General features: G+C 35.5%; 1 protein-coding gene across 4 annotated transcripts in view; it reads right to left on the bottom strand.

The window, feature by feature from the left end:
• The window catches only part of LOC120529514 (tensin-3-like), a 333,361-nt gene that overhangs the window by 51,490 nt on the left and 258,775 nt on the right, over positions 1-23,096 (bottom strand). For all 4 annotated transcript variants that reach the window (XM_039753385.1, XM_039753384.1, XM_039753386.1 and 1 more), the window contains 3 exons: positions 9,837-10,000; positions 7,761-7,887; positions 7,537-7,620 (listed from right to left, as the gene is read on the bottom strand). In XM_039753385.1, coding sequence (XP_039609319.1) covers positions 7,537-7,620; positions 7,761-7,887; positions 9,837-10,000 — 375 coding nt within the window. The remainder of the gene's footprint in view (positions 1-7,536; positions 7,621-7,760; positions 7,888-9,836; positions 10,001-23,096) is intronic.

Genomic DNA, 23,096 nt, shown 5'->3' with positions numbered 1-23,096 from the left:
CTGTGGTGTTCGAATGAGGCGCTATGCCCACTGAGGCATGTAAGGGAGAGCTGGCATGAGGATCAGGAAGAGATGATTGGAGAAAAGGGGAAATTTGGGGCAAGGAGGAGGTTACATGACCAGAGAGAAAAAGGCTGGTGGTGGAGGAAGCTGGTGCATGTGAGTGTGTGGACGAGAGGGAAAGATAGAAGGCAGGCAGCTGGGTGGAAGTCCCTTGGGGAGCGTGTGGCCAATGCTCAGGGGCTGAAGGAAGTCACTCTGACTGAGTGATATGGAGAGTAACACGCTACTCAGTTGGAGCAATTTAACACATAAGGCCGGAGAGAAGCAGTGTGGCTGCAGGGGAATTGGAAGGCTCCTGTGTATCACAGTGACGCGAGCCTGGCAGCAGGAGCAGGAGACTCTGTATAGTGCCCTGCCAGGGCCACAGAAGGCTGCAAGGGTCCGAGCCTAGGAGCAGATGGAGACGTTGGGCTGAACTGCCAGTTAGTTGTCTCCTCGACTACCTGTTTGCCGTTAGCTGAGGTGAAGTATGTATTCAAAGGGATGCACCGGAGACTGCATTTTTAATGATAAACTCCTGCCATTTTTAAACCTTGCTTTTAAAAGTTTATTTATTTGACTGATTTTAACCTCCACCGAACACCTTTTTATTGGATTATTTATGGATTTGCTTAGAATACTGCACCTTTGAACACTGTTCATTTTAATGGTTTTAATAAAAGCACTTTGGCACCTTTATGCACCTACCCCTTGCTATGTATGTGTATTTGTCCTCATCCTCTGGCTCATTACTTGGATATGTTACAAACGGTAGTGGGTTCAAGAGGCTCCTGAATACCACAGGAATCATGTAGCCAACCCGCACTGTTACAGGGTAAAACATTGAGTAAAGTTTTGTGTTTTCTGTTAATTACAATGTAGTTCTGTAATTTATTACATTCTCATTTATCACAGTGCTGAATAGTGGTGACATGTTGCATGTTGTTTGAACATGCACATAAGAATTTCACTGAACTGTATTAATTTGACAATGCTACCAATGCTACTACTACATTCACTTTTAGCTATATTTACAGCCTATTTAAAAAATCCCATTAAAGTGGTAAAGGGAAATGAAAAAGTCTTAGTGAGTCCTCCTGCAGTGTGAGAGCATCACACTGGTAACAAGAGAAGTCCTTTGCCCAACAGTGCAAGAGACTGTATGATGGCTGCAAAACCTTATTTGATACAGTGAACCATTGTGTTAAAGAAAGATAGGGAGAGAGTGGCAGCCTTAATGTACTGTTTCCCCTAGGTGAATAAGTAAGTGCAGAGATTGACTTATCAGGCAGGACAGTGTAACAGACAAGCAAGTGAGGGTTAGTAAGAATCAATACCATATACTGGTTGACAGATGGCAATGAAGGGTGACTAACTGAGGAAGCTAGGGTCAGGTTGCTTATTCAAGGGAAGCAAGTACTCTCCCACCTAACTGCTACTGTGGAACATATGGTTCCTTATGTAGAAGTCAGAGACTACGTTACTCATTTTTGACATTGGTCAGAATAAAGGCTGCCTGCAACACTGGACTGTTTAAGTAGTACAGAAAAGGTCATGAGTTCAGAAGGACACAGTGTGTGATGGGGGCATACAATTGCAGTATATTCTTGTATGTTGTTTTCTACTAGTGCTAGGAACTAAGTGGAATCAGAATATGTTTGGTTTTTGTACATTGAAAAGTTCTAAAATCAATTAAATTTCACATGGTTCCTGCTGTTGCACATGGAATGCATAGCTACCTGATAATATATCTACCAGGCCTTGACAATTTTATGGCCAGTGACTGGTTTCAGCATATGTTACCCTGCAGATGAGAATTGCCCCTGGTTGTTCAGATTTGTTTTTGTGCAATACTTGCTTTTTACTTAAAAGAGCTGGTATTTCTGAATGGATGAATAGTAATTTTCTCAAACTAAATAAAGAGAAAACTGAAATTTTAGTAATTGGCAATAATAGATTCAATGAGGTTATGAGAAATAAACTTGATGCATTAGGATTAAAAGTTAAGGAGGAAGTAAAAAACTTAGGGGTAACTGTTGACTGTAATCTGAATTTTAAATTGCATATTCATCAGACCACCAGGACAGCATTCTTTCACTTAAGAAACATAGCAAAAGTTAGACCTCTTATATTATTAAAAGATGCTGAGAAATTAATTCATGCTTTTGTTTTCAGTAGACTAGATTACTGTAACACACTCCTCTCAGGACTACCCAAAAAAGACATAAATCACTTGCAACAAGTGCAGAATGCAGCTGCTAGAATCCTAACTAGGAAAAGAAAATCCGAACACATTTCTCCAGTTTTGATGTCACTACACTGGTTGCCTGTGTCATTCAGGATTGACTTTAAAATACTGCTTATGGTTTATAAAGCCTGAAATAATCTCGCTCCATCTTATATATCGGAATGTCTGACACGTTATATTCCAAATCGTAACCTTAGATCTTCAAATGAGTATCTCCTTAGAATTCCAAAAGCTAAACTTAAAAGAAGTGGTGAGGCGGCCTTCTTCCGTTATGCACCTAAAATCTGGAATAGCCTGCCAATAGGAATTTGCCAGGCAAATACAGTAGATCACTTTAAAACACTGCTGAAAACACATTACTTTAACATGGCCTTTTTATAACTTCACTTTAACTTAATCCTGATACTCTGTATGTTTAATTCACCATAATAACTAGTCATAGTGGCTCCAAAATCAGTACTGACCCCTACTCTCTCTTCTGTTTCTTTTTCCTGTTTCTTTGTGGTGGAGGCCGCGCCACCAACACCTACTCAAAGCATCATGATGCACCAACATTGATGGACTGAAAGCGAGAAGTCTATGTGACCATCATCATCAAGTCCTTCCATGAAAACCCTAAATACAAAGAGGACTGTTTGATTTACAGTGGTGTGAAAAATTATTTTCCCCCTTCCTGATTTCTTATTCTTTTGCATGTTTGTCACACAAAATGTTTCTGATCATCAAACACATTTAACCATTAGTCAAATATAACACAAGTAAACACAAAATGCAGTTTTTAAATTATGTTTTTTATTATTTAGGGAGAAAAAAAATCCAAACCTACATGACCCTGTGTGAAAAAGTAATTGCCCCCTTGTTAAAAAATAACCTAACTGTGGTGTATCACACCTGAGTTCAATTTCCGTAGCCACCCCCAGGCCTGATTACTGCCACACCTGTTTCAATCAAGAAATCACTTAAATAGGAGCTGCCTGACACAGAGAAGCACCTCAAAAGCTAGACATCATGCCAAGATCCAAAGAAATTCAGGAACAAATGAGAAAAGAAGTAATTGAGTTCTATCAGTCTGGTAAAGGTTATAAAGCCATTTCTAAAGCTTTGGGACTCCAGCGAACCACAGTGAGAGCCATTATCCACAAATGGCAAAACATGGAACAGTGGTGAACCTTCCCAGGAGTGGCCGGCCAACCAAAATTACCCCAAGAGCGCAGAGACGACTCAACCGAGAGGTCACAAAAGACCCCAGGACAACGTCTAAAGAACTGCAGGCCTCACTTGCCTCAATTAAGGTCAGTGTTCACGACTCCACCATAAGAAAGAGACTGGGCAAAACGGCCTGCATGGCAGATTTCCAAGACACAAACCACTGTTAAGCAAAAGAACATTAGGGCTCGTCTCAATTTTGCTAAGAAACATCTCAATGATTGCCAAGACTTTTGGGAAAATACCTTGTGGACTGATGAGACAAAAGTTGAACTTTTTGGAAGGCAAATGTCCCGATACATCTGGCGTAAAAGGAACACAGCATTTCAGAAAAAGAACATCATACCAACAGTAAAATATGGTGGTGGTAGTGTAATGGTCTGGGGTTGTTTTGCTGCTTCAGGACCTGGAAGGCTTGCTGCGATAGATGGAACCATAAATTCTACTGTCTACCAAAAAATCCTGAAGGAGAATGTCCGCCATCTGTTCGTCAACTCAAGCTGAAGCGATCTTGGGTGCTGCAACAGGACAATGACCCAAAACAAACCAGCAAATCCACCTCTGAATGGCTGAAGAAAAACAAAATGAAGACTTTGGAGTGGCCTAGTCAAAGTCCTGACCTGAATCCAATTGAGATGCTATGGCATGACCTTAAAAAGGCGGTTCATGCTAGAAAACCCTCAAATAAAGCTGAATTACAACAATTCTGCAAAGATGAGTGGGCCAAAATTCCTCCAAAGCGCTGTAAAAGACTCATTGCAAGTTATCGCAAACGCTTGATTGCAGTTATTGCTGCTAAGGGTGGCCCAACCAGTTATTAGGTTCAGGGGCAATTACTTTTTCACACAGGGCCATGTAGGTTTGGATTTTTTTTTCTCCCTAAATAATAAAAACCATCATTTAAAAACTGCATTTTGTGTTAACTTGTGTTATATTTGACTAATGGTTAAATGTGTTTGATGATCAGAAACATTTTGTGTGACAAACATGCAAAAGAATAAGAAATCAGGAAGGGGGCAAATAGTTTTTCACACCACTGTATGTTAGGTAGATTGCCTAGAGGGGACTGGGCGGTCTCTTGGTCTGGAATCCCTACAGATTTTATTTTTTTTCTCCAGCCTCTGGAGTTTTTTTTTTGCTTTTTTCTGTCCACCCTGGCCATCGGACCTTACTTATTCTATGTTAATTAATGTTGACTTACGTTTATTTTTTATTGTGTCTTCTATTTTTCTATTCTTCATTTTGTAAAGCACTTTGAGCTACATTTTTTTGTATGAAAATGTGCTATATAAATAAATGTTATTGTTGTTGTTGTAACACACATACAAGCTGGATAGAAAAGAATATGCAAAGAATTATTGACACTGCTGAACACAATATGGAAACTTACATTTATACTGAAGTGTAGCATAAGTTCATTTTAAAGATGCCGACTGGAAAATTTTCCAGTGCCGTATAAAACTGTCATTATAAAAAAAAATGTTATTGGTTATGGAGAAACACTCTGAAATAGGCTAACAGTCTAATTCTGGTTCCAAACATTAGGGGAAACGCAGCCTTAAAGTTGCTGGTGAGCTCTTATTACAAAGAGGAGAATAACCATGATTAGGGATATCAAAAAGTGGAAACAGAATTCCCATTCATTTCACATCTCTACTTTGCATTCTATGATTTTAGCTTAGCATGAATACCACTTTAGATATTATTTGCTTTCCTGAATTTGGAACAAGACCTCAGAGATAATGTGCTATCATCAATGACAAATGCTATGGCTTACTCTTCATAATGGCAGATGGAACATAGATCAGAAGATGTTTTTCTCTTCTCTGCTGGTAGCTGGTGTATAAGTAGCTTAGTATATTTATACTTTTTACATTAAATCATCAGTATTTAGGCTCATGAATAACCTAATGTACAAGAATCATATACGGATGTGCTTTTGTGTTTAGGCCAGTTTTTGATTTTTGCTGCATGTCATTTTACCTACAGTACACCCTAAATGCATGGCACTGACTTAGCTTGTTAAAGTAAGTACTCTATATGATAATAAATTTAATTTCCCAGAGGACTATCCATAGACAAATTGAAATCTTCACATGAACTATGACTGGTTGAAAGATTAATGCCCAAAATGCTGGATCCATGAGGCAGCAGTGCTAACTACTGTGCCACAGAACAATACACAGCAAAAACTGTGTATGAAAAACCATCTGGACAAAGTTATGAGTTGAATACAATTTGAACAAATTCTAACATGAATATCTTATTGTAGACGTAGATTATAAAAAAATAGAAAATTAATATAAGCAAGAGGTCAAATTAGAGGAAAATAATGGTACCATAAATTCACAGAGACTCTGGCTAGGTTTCAATCAGTAAGATGCCAAATTTAAAATCACAGCATAGCAAGCTCTAAATGTGTCTGCGAAGTATACACATAGTATTTTTAATAATGAATAATATAAAAAAAAAGTGAATTACAGATAACTGATAAAATATGACTTAAGAAGAATCCCTGTATCTAGCTGATGCAGATAGTATTATTTAAATATTTATAAACAATCTATTAGCTAGATCCTTACACTTTCAAGACCACTAAGTTTATCTAAAATGAAAGTGTACCCAGTTCCAAACTCAGAAGGAATTTGAACAGCTAATCACTTTAAACTTTAATTGAATGGACTACATAGTGTGACTTTTACTTGCTGGTATATAAAGACAAAAAAGGAAAAAGCTTAACATTTATATGTGTGTAAAAAGTCAATTGTTGTTTACTCTGTAGAGCTGCTTGTTCAAATTTCACTGCCTACATCAGCAGAGCTTTTAGAAACAAATGACATGTTACATAGTCCTCTATAAATGACTGAACAATGTACTTAATAACACAACTTCTACAAGCAAGCACCTGATTAACAAGTCAAGCTTTACTTGCAGTTCAAAAGACACATTTAATTAACAGGAACTTCTTTTCAGTTACACAGTTTAGCACATACACATAAAATATTAGAATACACTTACATCTGAAAATAATTAAACTAATTCACTTAATTCAGCTAGCTGTTTCCGACTGAACCAATCTTTCACATACAAAATGTGAACCTTCTTTACTTGGAATGAATGCTTAAAAAAAAAAATTACCATCCACTCCACCACCCAATAATGTACGTTTGGAGTTTTCATATTTAAAATTGGGCAATGAGTTTCAACATCTACAGCATATAGTTAGCCAATCTGAATAAACAAGTACTACGATCTGTTCAGTGCATGTGGTTTGTCGCAACAGCTTTCCAATTAGATAGGAAATTTTAACAATACAAAGATAAAAAACAAACATTTCATTTACATATGTAGAAAAGCAGTCTTTTCCAAAGAAATACACATAATTGACTAGATTGCTGATGAATTCTATTTAAGTAATCCCATCAAAAATTATACCTCCACATATAAAGGCTGTAAAACAGCTAAACTCTTAACATGCAGGAAAAATGGACTTTTCCATAGAAATCTGGCACACTACCTCTTTATTATGTTTTAAATTGCAGTCTGTTTTTATGATTGATGCTGTAATTATAATCTTCAAGATTAGACATGAGTTTCACCATACCATTAGTAAGGCACAGCTGATTTGCTGATATCTCATTCATTAATAATACATAAAGACTTTTCTGTAACTCTGATTGACATATACACACTGCACCGAATGTGACAAATGTGACAACACAATAACAACATTATACTGACCACAGCAGGGATGACATGCCAACATTTTCAAATCTACAATTAAGTTCATTTGGTCTAGCAGCTTTGGTCACCAACCCTCAGACAGGACACCAGTCCCCTGCATTACCCACCATATTACCAGCGTAATGCGTAGTCCTCAAACCTTTTGTCTAAGAAGTCACATTAAATGTTTTACAGTAGCTATCAATGTGCATGTACTTTTTCTTTTTTTAATGGAAACAAAACATCTGACACTGCAATATTATGTAGTACAACAAAGAAATAATTTATTTCAGTATCAGTAGGGAAACTTTTCCTACCTGGCACCAGCCTGTACATTTCAGAATGGTTTCCAACGAACTTTTCATTTTGTCTCAGTTCAGAAAAATCAGGAGAGCCCTTCACTGTGAAAAGCAGTAGCAAAGTAAATGTTACAAATGCAACATTAAACAGGAGATGATTATTCTAATACATATAGTTACTTATAAATAAACTCTTCCAAATCACCAAAAAAAAAACTTTAAAGAAAAGAAAAATCACTTACCATAGGGTGTTGGAGGTGATACAGGAAAGGCAGGTGTCGGAGGGACCATTTCATTCCCAGTTAAAATGGGAGACATGATTCTGCCATCAATTTCATCATTACCATCCTCATACCTTTGCATACTTAGCTATAAAAAGTAAAAAAAAAAAAAAAAAAGTGAATTGCATATTGTGAATTTCATTAAATAAGCCGCAAGAAGGTAACATTTAGCAACGCTAAGCAGGCTAGATACTGCACTTTCACAAGTAAGAAAGATGAATTCATAACACTGAAAAATATTTAACAGTCAGGACTTTCAAGTTGACAAAAAACTGTATTCAACACAATTTTTTTTTTGCATATCATGATATACTAACAAGATGATATGGTACATTTACACTTAATATAAATATTCTGCAAACAAGAAATAGCATGATTGTGTCTTATATATAAAGTATATACATAAGTGTTGCAGAGATGAGAAAAAGAAGAAGGAAAAAAGGATTATGAAAAGTATAGGAAATATAGGAACTTTTACACAGAAAGCAGAATACACATATGATATGCCTCATAGATAAATGGACAATTGATTTTAAAATGAATAACTGCAGATAATGTGTTAACCACTGCTCAATGACACAGGTTTTGCCAGAAATAATTATGTAACATTTTACAAAAGAATATACAGTTAGAAAATTACATACACAGTGTAAAATCCAACAAAAAACTTTTTATTCCATTTTAGTGGCATGGGATTTATATAGACATGAAACAAAGCTGTACAGCTGAAACACGGTGTCACTAATCTTTTATAGATTTTCAGCTTTTTTTTTTTTTTTTAAACATAAGCTGATTAACATGGAAAAAATCAGAATAAGAAGGCAAACTGCCTCCATCACAGACTGGTGTTGCTAAACTAAGCTCAGCTACAATCTTAGACTTAAATAAACAATGGATATACACACACACATACAGTAGGGGTTACAATCGAGCAGTGGGGTTAAGCCTCCAAGCTATTAATGTATACTTATATTTAATCCTAGCTACCTCAAAATTCAGCGTTTCAACTGCTGAAATGTTTAGTTCACAATGTAATAAATTTTATCCAATATTTCCTGTTGTCATTCACATTTTTACAAACTTTGTTTCAGAGCTGCTCAATATAGTTATGTTACCACACAAACACAAGACAAACTACTTCTGCATGCAGCATATCAGGGTCAATTGTAGCATTTTTAATGAAGTTACTGATCACAATTTTTATGATTGTACAGGAAACATCTGTGCACACAATTAGACCATGCAAACTCAATTCAGACTGTGGAAACTCTGCTTGATGGCAGCAGCAGTACCCAGTGATTGCCACAAGAAACGTCAATAACCAAAATCATGCAACATACTTCAGTTTTAGAAAAGCTAAAAATAAAATGTTTTCACTACAACTATATGTTCAATGGCTTTATTGTGAAAACATTGAGGGTACAAATGATCAAATTCAATTTAAAACACAAAGGTGTTCTTACAACTTGGCTCATAGAAAATATTTTTGTTTTTAACTGTGTACTAAATTGGCTCTCCAAAGTTCATATTTTCAATTCAGTATTATCCTGCACATTTAATAATTTGACCTTATTGGGTTTTTTTTTATTCATCTTTACTCCCACTTTTTCTTGCATGACATTTCTGATGCATTTGTTTCTTACAACCCTTGGGTGTGCATTTATGCTAAATGGAAACAATCAAATAAAAATACCACCTCCTCCTTTCTATTGCATATATTTTAAGAAGCACCCACCCCATGGGATAACATGTTGCATAGGTAGTCAACGTTTTGCTATTTTAGACCATATAATATGTGACAGCAGTATACCAAAAAGCAGAAACAAAAATGTGGGAGGCAGGGAAAGTAGATCCCATTTGCTGATTAATCCGTAAAACCGCAATCTTGTATAGGAAATAGGCTAAACTACCTTGAGAGATGATAGCTACAGTATAATACCAATAATGAAATTCTAGAAACCGGTCCTAAAAAGAACTTTATATATTATAATTAAATATTTGATATTCTACAATGTATTAATTTTTTTATATTCTTACCTCTGCTGTTTGCAATTCTAAACCATAAAATTGCATATTATCAGATTTATCACTTTTCACCCATTCAGGTCTTCCAAACATTGAGTGTCCAGTGCTTTCGTTATCATACTTTCCAATGCTTAGTTTTCTTGTCCTGGACATCATTACATCACTGTGTCGCACAGCTGTAAGTAAAAGTCACCGAGTTAATAGTCCATAGATAACCAAGAGCAACAAAGGTCTGTTTGTTACAATGTGAACTTTAGTCAAATATTTAACATAGGTGCCAGAAGCAGCAATAGTGGAAAATAAAAGGCATTGTCCAGTATGAGTTGTTCAATGAACAGGAAAAACATTCCAAAAACCTTTTTATTTCACACTAAGTATTTGGGTGTTGTACTGTGTTAGCCAATTACAGATTCAATGAGAAGTCTAAAAAGTAATGAACAGTGTAATCAATTACATCTTGCCTGAAGAAGGGGTTTGAGCTGCCTCAAAAGCTGACATATTGCATTGTTTTTAGTTAGCCAATAAAATGTGTCATTTTGCTTGCCTTCTCACTGTATTCCATACTAACACTTTTTACAATGTAATTAAAGACTAACCCTTGAATTTTAAAATTCAGTCATATATTTTTTTGGGTTATGTTACGTGGGTTTATAACATTGATTGATGGAAGTATTATCATAGACAATGACTTGTCATTATTTTACACTTAGAGGGTTGCTTGAAATACATTAACTTTATAAAACACTGCACATCGTATTTCTACATGATAAAGTATAGTATGCCATATGCAATCATATTACTACATGTTTAGATGTGAAATGCTAATAAAAAGCATACATTTTCTGAACTGCAAACACATACAAATATGTAAAATGTTAAGAAAGGAATGTTATTTGACTTCAAAAGAATATTCTCAATATGATCTAACGTAAAATCGATTACACTTTGTATAACAAGTGATGAAGCACAGCTCATGACTTTCAAATGGAAAATATATAAAAAATTAGGTTATTTTAAATTAATTTTAAAACATTCATGCTGCCTAAACATTCACTATTCATTTTTTATAACAAAATTCTCAGGGATGGGTGGAGGTATGGATATAGGGATAAAATGACTATATTAACCAAGCATGTTTATAACATACACGGAATATGACTTGGTAGCTGCTTACACTGGCTCATTACATGCATAAACATAACACAACTATTATCAGAAATATTCAGAATGTTAGCAGAGTATCCGATTTTTCAGTGTTGTTTTCCATCCACACCCAACAGATTTGTATATCTGGTTAACTAACAACTCTAAATACATACATGACTATTAAACCAACTATGTGCCTAGTATTGATAGGACAGGCACTGGTTCCAGAAAATGGATGAATGCAACAATAAATACACAAAATACACTTAAGTGATCACGCACATGTCTGGGCATAGAGCCATTAAACAATTGTAAAGTAAGGTACCAAGGTTATGCAAGATGAGATCAGCTCTTAATGGAATGGAGAAAAACTCTAGATTTCACAGTCCTTTGTGATATCCAAAGTATCTAGTATACTGTTTAGCTGAATGCAACCTGGAATCCTTGTGTGTCAGAAACATTTGAACTCACATGGGGTGTTTGCTACTGCTGATGCTATCAAATGACTGACACACTTTACAGTAGATTACAGTAGGCATCCCACACAGTAAGGCCATTTCTGCAAGCTTTCTGCTCAGTTTCAGAAACACTTAACTTTGGTGGCAAAATTAGTGGATAACCTTTGGCAGCAAAACAGGATTCAAACTTTGGGTGGGGTCGGGTTGGGCACAAGAATCAGAACAAGGAGAAACATTTTATTAAACTGTGGTTTTGCTGCAAGCTTTATAAAATAATTGTATTTTCCTACATTTTCATTTGTTAGGTCTTTTAACAAAACTCTATACTCCAAGCTTTGCTTTTCTCAAAATGTTGTAAAAGGATAATTGCATTGTTTTAAATTTACCATTTGCTGCTACATCAACATAACTATAATTCCAGATGCACTGTATATGAAAATGACATTTATAACCAAATCCACTGTATTTTGAAAACAGGAAAAACTACAAGTACAACAGTAGCGAACAGTTTAGTCTAGTAGGCTGATCCTAATTCAGTTTCTGTTAAAAAAATGCACAAAAAGGCAACCTGAGGAAATAAATATTTCCACTTTGAGAATAAATTATTTAAAAAATGTTCATTCGTAAAAAGTCTACATTTCTGACTACAGAAATTGTATTTAAATTGATTATTGTCTAAACCTGCCACATATACTGAGAATGACATAGAGTTTCACATAGTCACAAATAATTTTTTATTCTTACCATTAGTGATAAACAACAAGTAAAGCTACAGTTTATTTGGGGGGAATACCGTACTTGGTAGGGAGTGGAATTTCAATAGAACTGAAGGCATAACAGTATTAGATTTTTCATCAAGTAAAACAGATTGGGCCTAAAAATATGGCAATTGCTAATTCTTGTAGTAGTACATCAGTTTTACTGTGGAAACATATTATGTTAGGCTAAGGACAAAGTCTGGTCAATTTCCAGTGCAATCATCCATCCATCCATTATCCAACCAGCTATATCCTAACTACAGGGTCACAGGGGTCTGCTGGAGCCAATCCCAGCCAACACAGGGCGCAAGGCAGGAAACAAACCCCGGGCAGGGCGCGCACACAAACACCAAGCACACACTATGGACAATTTAGAATCACCAATGCACCTAACCTGCATGTCTTTGGAGTGTGGAAGGAAACTGAAGCACCCGGAGGAGAACATGCAAACTCCATGCACAGAGGGCCTGGGAAGCGAACCCGTGTCTCTAACTGCGAGGCAGCAACGCTACCTACTGTGCCACCGTGCCAACCAACAGCTCAATCAAGTTTATATAATCAAGACATCTTACAACTTAATGACTTTCTATTATTGCCAACCATGTAAGAAGTTTGACAAACAAAACACTAGGCAGCACAGTTGTGCAGTGGTTTGTTGCACTGCTTCACAGTTACAATAAAATGGGATAAAGTCCCTATTTTTTTTTATTTTGTTGTCATATGTACCCCAGGTTTTCAGATGTTCAATGTTATTGTCTTTGCTTTGGCCCATTGTAGTTGTATGCATGAGCGTGATGGAAGAGTGCCAGACTCATTACTTATTTTGTGTCTGACATTAGTTTTCCATAACCCTAAAATTGGACCCTTTATACTTCATTCTAATTACCTTGACCCAGTGATTTTCAGTTTATGCTTTGACACATGTGGTCCGTCAATGTTGTTTAAAAAAAAAAAACAAAAAAACACGTTGGCATTGCACCCTATGCATTGTTTCACTCTAATGTGCAGATAAGGTTATTTTATAGTAGATGGATAAATGTTAGCCTGCTGTTATAGTCTCAAGGTACATCATTTAAAAATTTTGCCTATTTTGAAATTACTGCTCTACCTAACCTACAAAGGAAGTCACATAGCCTTGAAGCACACACTGCAGAAGAATGATAAATATTAGTGATTTACTCAATGACCCACTTGTTTGATTATTTATTTTATGAAAATTTAGACAAGCCCTGTACATCATTAGTTGAGATGTTACAGGTTGTGTAATGTTAATGTCGACTTTTAGGAAATGGTGCTTCATACCATTTTCTGTACGTGAATGCCAAGAAAGTATGTAAAAATCCAGAGACATGCGAAAACGTGAGTTTCCTAAATGCTGTGCATAACATTTACCTCTCAGTTATCTTGTTATGATGTTTCCTTATTTAATAAGGTCAGTTTACAAAGTGCTGCGCTTCATTCTCATACACTCTTTTTTTGTCAAAAACTCACTCCTGTCTTAAGGACAAAATTAGTATTATTGAACATTTCACCATCATTATTAATACAAAGGGTAATATGATTCTGTAATTCTTGGAAAACATTTTCAAGCTGATTTTCAGTAATACCACCAATCACATCACTTATCCTAGCTTGCAAGTCTTCTAAAGATTGAGGTTTGCTTGAATAAACATTAGTTTTCACATGTCCCCATAAAAAAAAATCCAATGGAGTCAAATTTGGCAAATGTGGAAGCCAATAAAATGGTCCACCTCTTCCAATCCATCTGTTAGGGAATTTCTCAGAAAGAAACTGTCTAACATGCAAAGCAAAGTGACAAGGAGCACCATCTTGTTGAAACACTGTATTCTCTATCAGTCCTAATTGTTGAAGTTGAGGAATAAAGTAATTTTGCAGCATTTCTAAATAGCTATCACCATTAACAACATGCCTTCAAAAAAGAATGACCCTATGACTTTTTCCCCAAAGCACACCACACATTAACTTTGGGAGAATCTCTTTCATGTTCAACAGACTTGTGGATTTTCAGTTCCCCAAATACTGCAAAAATAAAACTTCTAAAGTCAAAAAAAAAAAAAACTAGATACATCACGCTTCCCAGTCCTTTTTACGAATTCTTTCTATCACATATACTTACAAAGTTACAAATATTTTAAATTGCACACGGACTTTATGGATACCCTGTATAATAGATAAATACAGATTGTTCTTTCCTTAAAGTATGATCATATCATGAATTACTACTAAATTGTAGGAGTCCAGCAATTTTCAAATTTCCATTATGCTTTGAAATTTTTTTTTCACCTAAATTATTCATTAAAGATTAATGTATTTTCCTCTGAAAACTGCTACTTCTTGTCTTTGTAGTTTGAACATTATAATATTTGGAATGGTACTGCAAAAAAAGCAAAAAAATAATCTGCTGTAATCATATAGCATCAATACCTTCTGCAAAAGTAATCTGCACTGCACAACTCATGAAATGTCTCTGGCAGTGGTACATAAAATAAAGATTTACTGAGTGGAACCCTGCCTTCCATTGTTGTGCATTTTTGGTTGACTGGCAACACTACATTAGCCCAGTCTGAGTGAACCCTCTAATGTACTGGTTTCCTGTACAGAGTTTCTTTCTGCTTTATGCTCATAGCTTCTGGAAGAGGCATTTATTCAATTATTTCTCAATTTCTATGACTGCAGTAATGCCACGTTATTTGTCTTCCTGAGGAGCTGAAGTTATGGCTTTGATTTTTATAGACATCTTAACTGCTTGTCTACACTGCCTATCGCTATCCTCTTTAATAAAACCCCTATGTGCGTCCAGGTGTCCGTGTCTGTGTGTCTTCTGGTGAAGTGCGCATGCGCGGGGCCACATGGCATATGTTCAGTCTCTTCCTGTGCATTCCCTGTGCACAGAGAGAGACACACACAGGTACGTGCGCGCGAGGGACAGACATACACACAGGTGCGTGCGTGCGAGAGACAGACACACACAGGCGCGTGCGAGACAGACAGACACACACACAGGTGCACGCGAGACAGACAGACACACACACAGGCGCGCACAAGACAGACAGACAGACAGACACACACGCGCCAGACAGACAGACACACAGACACACACAGGTGCGTGCGAGACAGACAGAAAAACAGACACATACACAGGCTAGCGCAAGACAGACAGACACACACAGGAGCGAGAGAGAAAGACAGACACCCACACACACACAGGCATGCGTGTGCATTGTTGCAATGTTACTTTTCTTGGTTGTTTATTAAGTCGTAAGGCTATAGCGCGAAAGTTTTCTCTGTTGTTCAAGGTTTCTTAGTGTCATTCAGTGTTTTTACATTTAGTTTACTATTACGCAGTGCATTTAATGGTATAATTAACTATATTTGTGCTTAAAAACTTAAAAAAATATACATTTACATACAGTTTGTACGGTCTGGAACGGATTATTTGTATTTACATACAATCCTATGGGGGAAATTACTTCGGTTCATGACCAAATCGGGTTACAACCAGAGTTTTGGAACGAATTATGGTCATGAACCAAGGTTCCACTGTATTACTGTCAAACTAAATTACAGCCATTTTACGGAAATACAAACCAGTATTACTGAGAGAGAAAATTAAAGGCAGACAATACAGTGACACATATTACAGCCACATACAAGGTCCCTTGCCATTTAATATAGACTGTTCCTACTAATGTTTATGCACTACTGTTCTAGCGCCCGTTATTGTAACGGGCTTAAGGTCTAGTTTAACAATAATGTTTATGCAATAACATACTCCTCCATAGTATGTAGTTATAACTCCTATGTTTTATTAACTTTACTTAATGTATTGTTATTCTACATTGAATAAAGAAAAACTGGGAAGCAAACACGTCATTAAATGCATATAGCTATAACTGTATTTGAAATGTTTCAAAATATTGAACTGTTAAAATACATGTAATATATCTCATATTAAAATATATTTTCTACCAAAAAATCACTTGGAACTAAATAACTGCACATAGAATCATGGCACTGGAGAGTGAAGACATGTTGTATGTTGATTAGTATATGAAAGTAAGCAAGTAAGAATTTCACAGTCCTTTGCACTTGACAATATTAAATAATAATTCTTTACATTTATATACAGCTTTACATAGTGTGTGGGGAGCCACTTCAACCACCACTAATGTGCAGTATCCACCTGGATGAAGCTTTGGCAGCCACTTTTTGTGCCAGTATGCTCCCCACAAATTGGCAAGAGACAGCCAATTAGACATGGCATTATTAGGGGCCCAGAATGACCAGGCCACAGTAGGCAATTTAGTCAGTACATTGAGATAAACCCTACTGTTTACAAAGGACGCCAACAGATCTTTAATGATCACAGAGAGTCAGCGCCTTGGTTTTATTTTTCATCCAAAGGATGGCGCCATTTTTACAGCACAGTGTGCCTATCACTGCAATGCTGCATTGGGTTTCACATTTAGACCACAGGGTAAGCATCTCCCTGCTGGCACCACGATCACCTCTTTCAGCAGCAGCCCAAGCTTTTTTATGGTTGGTCTTGCATCCAAATACTGGCTGGGCTCGAAAAATGCTTAGATTCAGGTGGATTACCTGTTCTGAAGTGCATGTGTTATGCCTGCTGGTACTCTATAAACCTCAACACATCTTATGTAGAAGGCCACCGTAGGGCAGAAAAATATTGTACATGTTGTGTCTTGGTTTCCTCTGGAACAAGGAAATTATAAATTTTAAACACTCTTTAGCATGAACTATTTGTATTTGAGCTACCGGCAACAACATCTCTCTAACATCAGCTGATGATGTTTACTTTAAATATTCATGTTTACTTGCATTGATAAAAAGATTTCTGAAATACAAAATGACAGACCATCAAATCCAGTTTTCAGTATTAAAGCATCTGCTGCACAACACCGATTATTTATGTAAGCTGTACAAACACATTTTCTCTTCTCTAGGATTAAAAGACTATTTAAAAAAACAGCTGGACCATATATCATATACTGATAATCACTTCTTAAGGCGTTAAGTACTGCAAAATGCAAGATATTTTGCATTCCATTTAAGCAAGCTGTAACTTTTCAAACTTCCAAGTCAGTTCCAAATTTTGAATGCCTTGAGGTCACTGTTTTGACAAGAGAACAGATACTTTAATAAACATCCCACGAGTCATAGTCATTACTAATCACTGCTGAAGGAAGCTTAAGTAAGTTAAGAAAGCAGACTGTAATATGTACATCTGCCATAATACCGGAAACATGCTTTCTTCTAGGCGACAGGGAGCCTGAGGCCAGACAACTACTGTATAATAAACCAATGTAGAGTAATGCCAACATTTCTCAAGAGCAAAGCCATTTACAAATTTTGAAGTTTTAAAAAACAAAACAAACAAAAAAAACATGACCATCATTTTGTCTCTGCTTCTCCTGCTGGTAGTAGCAACCACTGAGCTGGGGTGACCAGTCCTCCCTATACACAACAACTTTTACCAGACTTCTTAGGGAATACCCAGGTGCTCCCTGAATAATCAAGAGATCCCTCTTGCATGTCCTTGGGTCTACTCGCATTGGGCTATGTTTTCTAATACTTAAATATACTAATTGTATTATTTAATTTATGTACAATTGGTTGATGGATGGATTTTAACACAAAATAAATTCCACACTGCTGAATTTGGGAAACACAGAGCTCTAGTGTTAAGCACTGCTGCCTCATGGATCTTGCATCTTGAGTTTAAATCCTGTAGGTCACTGTGTGAAGTTTGTACATTCTCACCATGTGCACATTTGTATAATTTGTTATTCTAAATGAGCCTATTGATATTGGACCTTGTGAATATTGTTTTGTTTTTCATTTTTGCATGTAATGCATACTATACTGAATACAGAGCCAAAGCATTTATCTACAACTATATGATAAAGTACTAAATTTTACTTTTGCATAAACAAACACACATATAAATAGTTTAAATTAACAAACCCATGACAGTATAAAACCTTTATTAAAATTACTGTAGAATTGAGATACGGCCAGTTGACAACAGAAAAGGAGATAAAGAAATGCAGTATATAGTAGTCCTAGAGAATAGAAGTCTCTGGCTATTGTTGATTATAATAAGCAGTATCACAACCTTCTATCATACCTGTGAATTTTACAATATCATGAGAACTAGCTGTGCTACCAGTCTAAGACGGTTTAAAATCTAAGTAATCAACATAGACTTCAGTGTATTTAGCATTAACATTTGTAGTACACCATCTATTGGAATATATCTTGTAATGCATGTAATAAAATGCATTGCATTTTTCATTCCAACAGATAGCTGCACCACAAACATTATCATTGCTTATACGAATCTTGTACCAAATGGCATCTAACAGGAACATAACAACCAGACGGACACAGAGACAAATTGTCCTTTAATTAAGGTGGATATGCTGGAATCTGCTCTTAATGTAAAACGTGATCACAGAAACCTAAAGTTCCCAATCAGTTAAAAGAAAATGAATTAATAATAATGGCTCCAAGACATTTCCATTTAGAGCACATCCATAGAGTTCTGTATCTATCCTCCTGTGACTTAGCTAATGTCCCTTCCAAGGTCTGTTACTTAAAGACCAAATGGACATGAAAGAGTCATCTATTAAATCTTTAAAATAAAAATGAAAAAGTCAATATTTGCATATAAATGTAGCTGAGCTTTTGAAAACAAATCAATTTTAACTTTAACTTAATTGAGGAAAGAAAAGAGTAATAGTTGACTTGATGATTGTCTTGTTTACCAGCCTTTTGTGACCCTGAACTGTATTAAGTACATTTGAAAATATGTTGTACAGGCAGAATATGTGCCATACTTAATTTTTTGGGTGTCATTAGTTTTGGTTACAATTCTGCAGAGAATAGATGGAGGATCAAAAATGTATTGACTTCAGCATTTAACAAGCATTAAGATGTGAAACAAAACAACTTTAAAATCACTTCAGACTAATGTAACACTAGTGTTTAAGATCAACAGCAGAGACAAAAAGCCCTGTTTTTAAGCCTTATACCTGAGTCAAATGTTTACCAAAATGAAGTCAAACGACTGCGGAGCCCTTAGCTTATCTTTTGCATTCCACAGCTACAAAGCATACAGGTTGTGCTTTTTGCACGAATAAACATTCACTGAAAGGCATGCACATTCAATGCTTTGGAATGACACTTTTGTCTGGAATTCTTGCCAAATTCAATAAAAAAGGGGCCCGATTGTATTTTTCCTAGGTTACCTAGAAAAACACTTTGTGAATGGGATTTCACAAATTGACAAAATGAGAAACACAAAAATGTACAGATATATGTACTGTGTGTGTACATGTGCATTCTCATTTGGTCGCTACTACTGAATGCATGCAGAACTGACTTATACTATACATGTGCTTTGGTTTTGAAAATAACACCAAAACCTATTTTGTCTTATAAAATCAAGTGTTATTCCAATTAACTGTTCATTAAAAGGCTTCATTTCCACTTTAACTACCTCAGCTACTTCTCTGTGCTTCTTTAGAGGCTTTCTAGATCAAAGAAGCTATAGACTAAATATTAAAACTATGCATTTTCCAAAAATTCTAAAGAATACTTGACACCAAAAAAAATACAATGTCTTAAAAAATGTGTTCAGAACATTACTATGACTATGGGCCAGTTAAGTTATGTTGTAACACAGTAATATTAATAAAGTAAAAACAGAAAATCAGCTCTCCAGTTAGGCTATAGTAACGGACAGTAAACATGGCTTTAGACGGGGGGAGATCCTGATTTACTAGCAGTGATGCATCTGAAATAATTTACATGGAATTTCAATAACATTTTCTTCAAACTACCCATGCTGTGGTAATTTTGAAATACCAACTGTACTTTAAATCCTTTGAAACATGTCACCTATTTATTAGCTGACAGGTGGTATTTTGAATGATTCAAACTGTCCACAAAATTAATATTAAGAATTGACTCTTGATTTATTGATTTACTGCCTGTGGAAAGCATTAATTACTAAAAACTACTATTGAAATTGGAATTGAGGTTCATCAAAATGTGAGCTGTAGGTGTGTTATCTGGCTTTTATGTGCATAGCAAATACCAGAAAGGATTATTCATCCAGACTTGCATTTTAAAGAAGGATGTGGCAATACACTCTGCAAGCCCAAATTCCATTAAAGCTGACAACACCAACTGTCTATTTTCAGTTAAAAAACAACCTCTTCCATAATACTTATTAACTTCTAAGATTTTTTTTTCATTTTAAAGTATTTGGATATCATTTGAATAACATATTAGAAAAATGAAGTGAAACTTATTTGAAACACATGTCTCAACAAACAAAATGCTTATCAAGGAAGGAATATCCAAAGTTTATGCTAGCTGTTGAAGCGGGATGCACAGATTGTAGAACTATTAGGATGTCACCTACAAAACATAGATATATGGAATAAGCTAACCTAGTAGCTTTGTTACTTTGCATCTTCAAAACTATGACTCCATATTACTTTGAAAATACTATGTGAAATAGGAATTTGAGAGCTATGTTGAAATGATGTGCATGGACGGCATAACATAGACATAAACTAAAATTCTTTTGAGAAACAGAATGAAAAAGACACAGTAGAACTATTTTATTATGGTTATTTCTATAGGTCTGGTTAAGTTAACATGGTAATTTTAACGATTAATGTGGTCTGTTAAATGTGCTCAAAAACATTTTCACAGTTTGGGTTAGCAACAAAGCAAACGCCTCTGGCAGTGCTTTGGTCAGGGTGGCATTTCCATGTTTGTTTTTTTTTATATAAACATTATGAAACAATAGTACAAATCAGTTAAGTGTGTACCTAAAGAAGTACATACACAGCCAGTACTGTATTTATATACTTCCTTTACAGTTAGCTCTAACCCCTTCTTCAGGAGCCTAAGCTTGTCTCAAACGCTTGCATATTCTAATCTTTTTAGTTAGCAAATAAAAGGTTTCATTTTGCTTGACTTCTCATTGCATCCATAATGGCTAACATAGTACAACACTCTAGTACTATACTACCTTAAGAAATTTTATGAAATATAATTTACATTTAAAGGTTTAACATTTCATATTATGTAGTTCACAATAATACGCCACATGTCAATACATAGCACTGGTGTTCATTTTCTTGATTTATACATACTGACATAAATGCAGGGGAGTGGGAGGAAAGGGGGTGGCTGTATAGAAGCCTTGGCGCAATGTTAGAGGAAAGTTGCGAAGTAAAAATTACGCTTTATTTTTCCATTTCATGTTTCTGCAATCTGTAAGAGGACTGAATCAATGTCATATTAGGTAAGTGCTAAATAAGTTATCTTTGAGTGGTACTAAAACCAAAAGAAGTCTCTAGTACCACTGCATTTAACTCGCCAGTCTACCAGATAGCTTACAGTGCTGACTGCCCTAATATAATGACAAAAACAGAAACAGAAAAGTAATGATTATCAATGACTCAAGTTTGCAGTATTTTTGCTAATTTATGCAAAGAATGCAACATAACCATCTGAGTAATCCATGGTATCAGTTTTTAAGTGAGATAAAAGTTAGATTTTTTTTAATACAGTATGACAGGAGAAAAGGTGTAGATTACAACAGTGTTTTCCAACCGTTTTTCTGTGGTGGCACAATTTTTGTAACCCAAAGCATACCATGTTTCTACCACGCAAAAAAGCATTAAATCTATACATGTGCTAAAATGTCTGAAGGAGCGGGACATTCAAATCAGTTTTCAGCAATGCACTCAAAGGCAACAGTCATTTGGATCATTTCATTTTTTAATTTGACATGTCTTTGTCTGATATGCTATGCCAATTTGATTGTTAATACATTGGCATCGCTTTCTTATTGCGTTCTTTTCAACTTGCCTTTTAGGAAGGTTTTTAAAATCAGGCTGTACTTGCTTAAGCAGCATTTTGTTAAATGTTCAGGTTTAAGTTCGTTGTTTAAGTTTAAACTATGCCATTTTTTTTTTTAAATTCAATTGAGATAATTCTAAGTAAAATTTATGATTCAGTGTGTATTTACTTCATGATATATGTACTAATTTTATAATTACTGTACATCTTTTAGTGTTAGATGTGATTATCCATCCATCCATCCATTATCCAACCCGCTATATCCTAACTACAGTGTCATGGGGGTCTGCAGATGTGATTAATCATAATTAATTTCAAACATTTGTGATTAATTCATTTTTCAATCAATTCCCAGCTTTAGTTATTGCCAATAGCACACTTGCCACTGTAAATCTTTTTTTCCTTTTCCCAGACTCGCACTGATGCATCCCTATATGTAACATAATGATTGCTAATAAGATAGCCCTTGAAATTCCACGTTGCAATCATAAAGCATTTTAAAACACTTAAATGCTGCATAAACAGTGCATGAGCTAATTTTGTAGGGCTCAGTTACAAAGCTATAGATAAAACTTGAAGCCCATACGGAGGCAAAAAGAGGCCTGCCCAACTTTATATAATAAGCTGGCAGATAGAATGTTTTCTGTCAAGGGATCACTCTAAACTGTAAAACAGAGCCTGGGGAGAAACAAGTCAATTAAGTATGCTGTTCATGGACTTCTGGCAGATTTTCCACATATTTTACTATTGAATATTTTGTTTTTTGCACACCTTCATGATCAATATTTAAGATTTCAGGGAATAATTAGTATTTCTAAAGGTATTTGTTATTTGTTTCTGCAGGTATTCAATGGAAAAAACGTAGAGTGCTCAGAAACTCACCTAATTTTAAGTCAACTGTATATAAATACATTTTGAGTTTACTTATAAAAAACTACTCGAATGCATATAAACAGCATTTAGACCTTCTTCATATTTTCAGT

This window comes from Polypterus senegalus, chromosome 5 (assembly GCF_016835505.1).
Source record: "Polypterus senegalus isolate Bchr_013 chromosome 5, ASM1683550v1, whole genome shotgun sequence".
Lineage (NCBI taxonomy): Eukaryota > Metazoa > Chordata > Cladistia > Polypteriformes > Polypteridae > Polypterus > Polypterus senegalus.
Note: the sequence above shows the minus strand (reverse complement) of the source record. Positions and strands in the feature narration are given on the sequence as shown.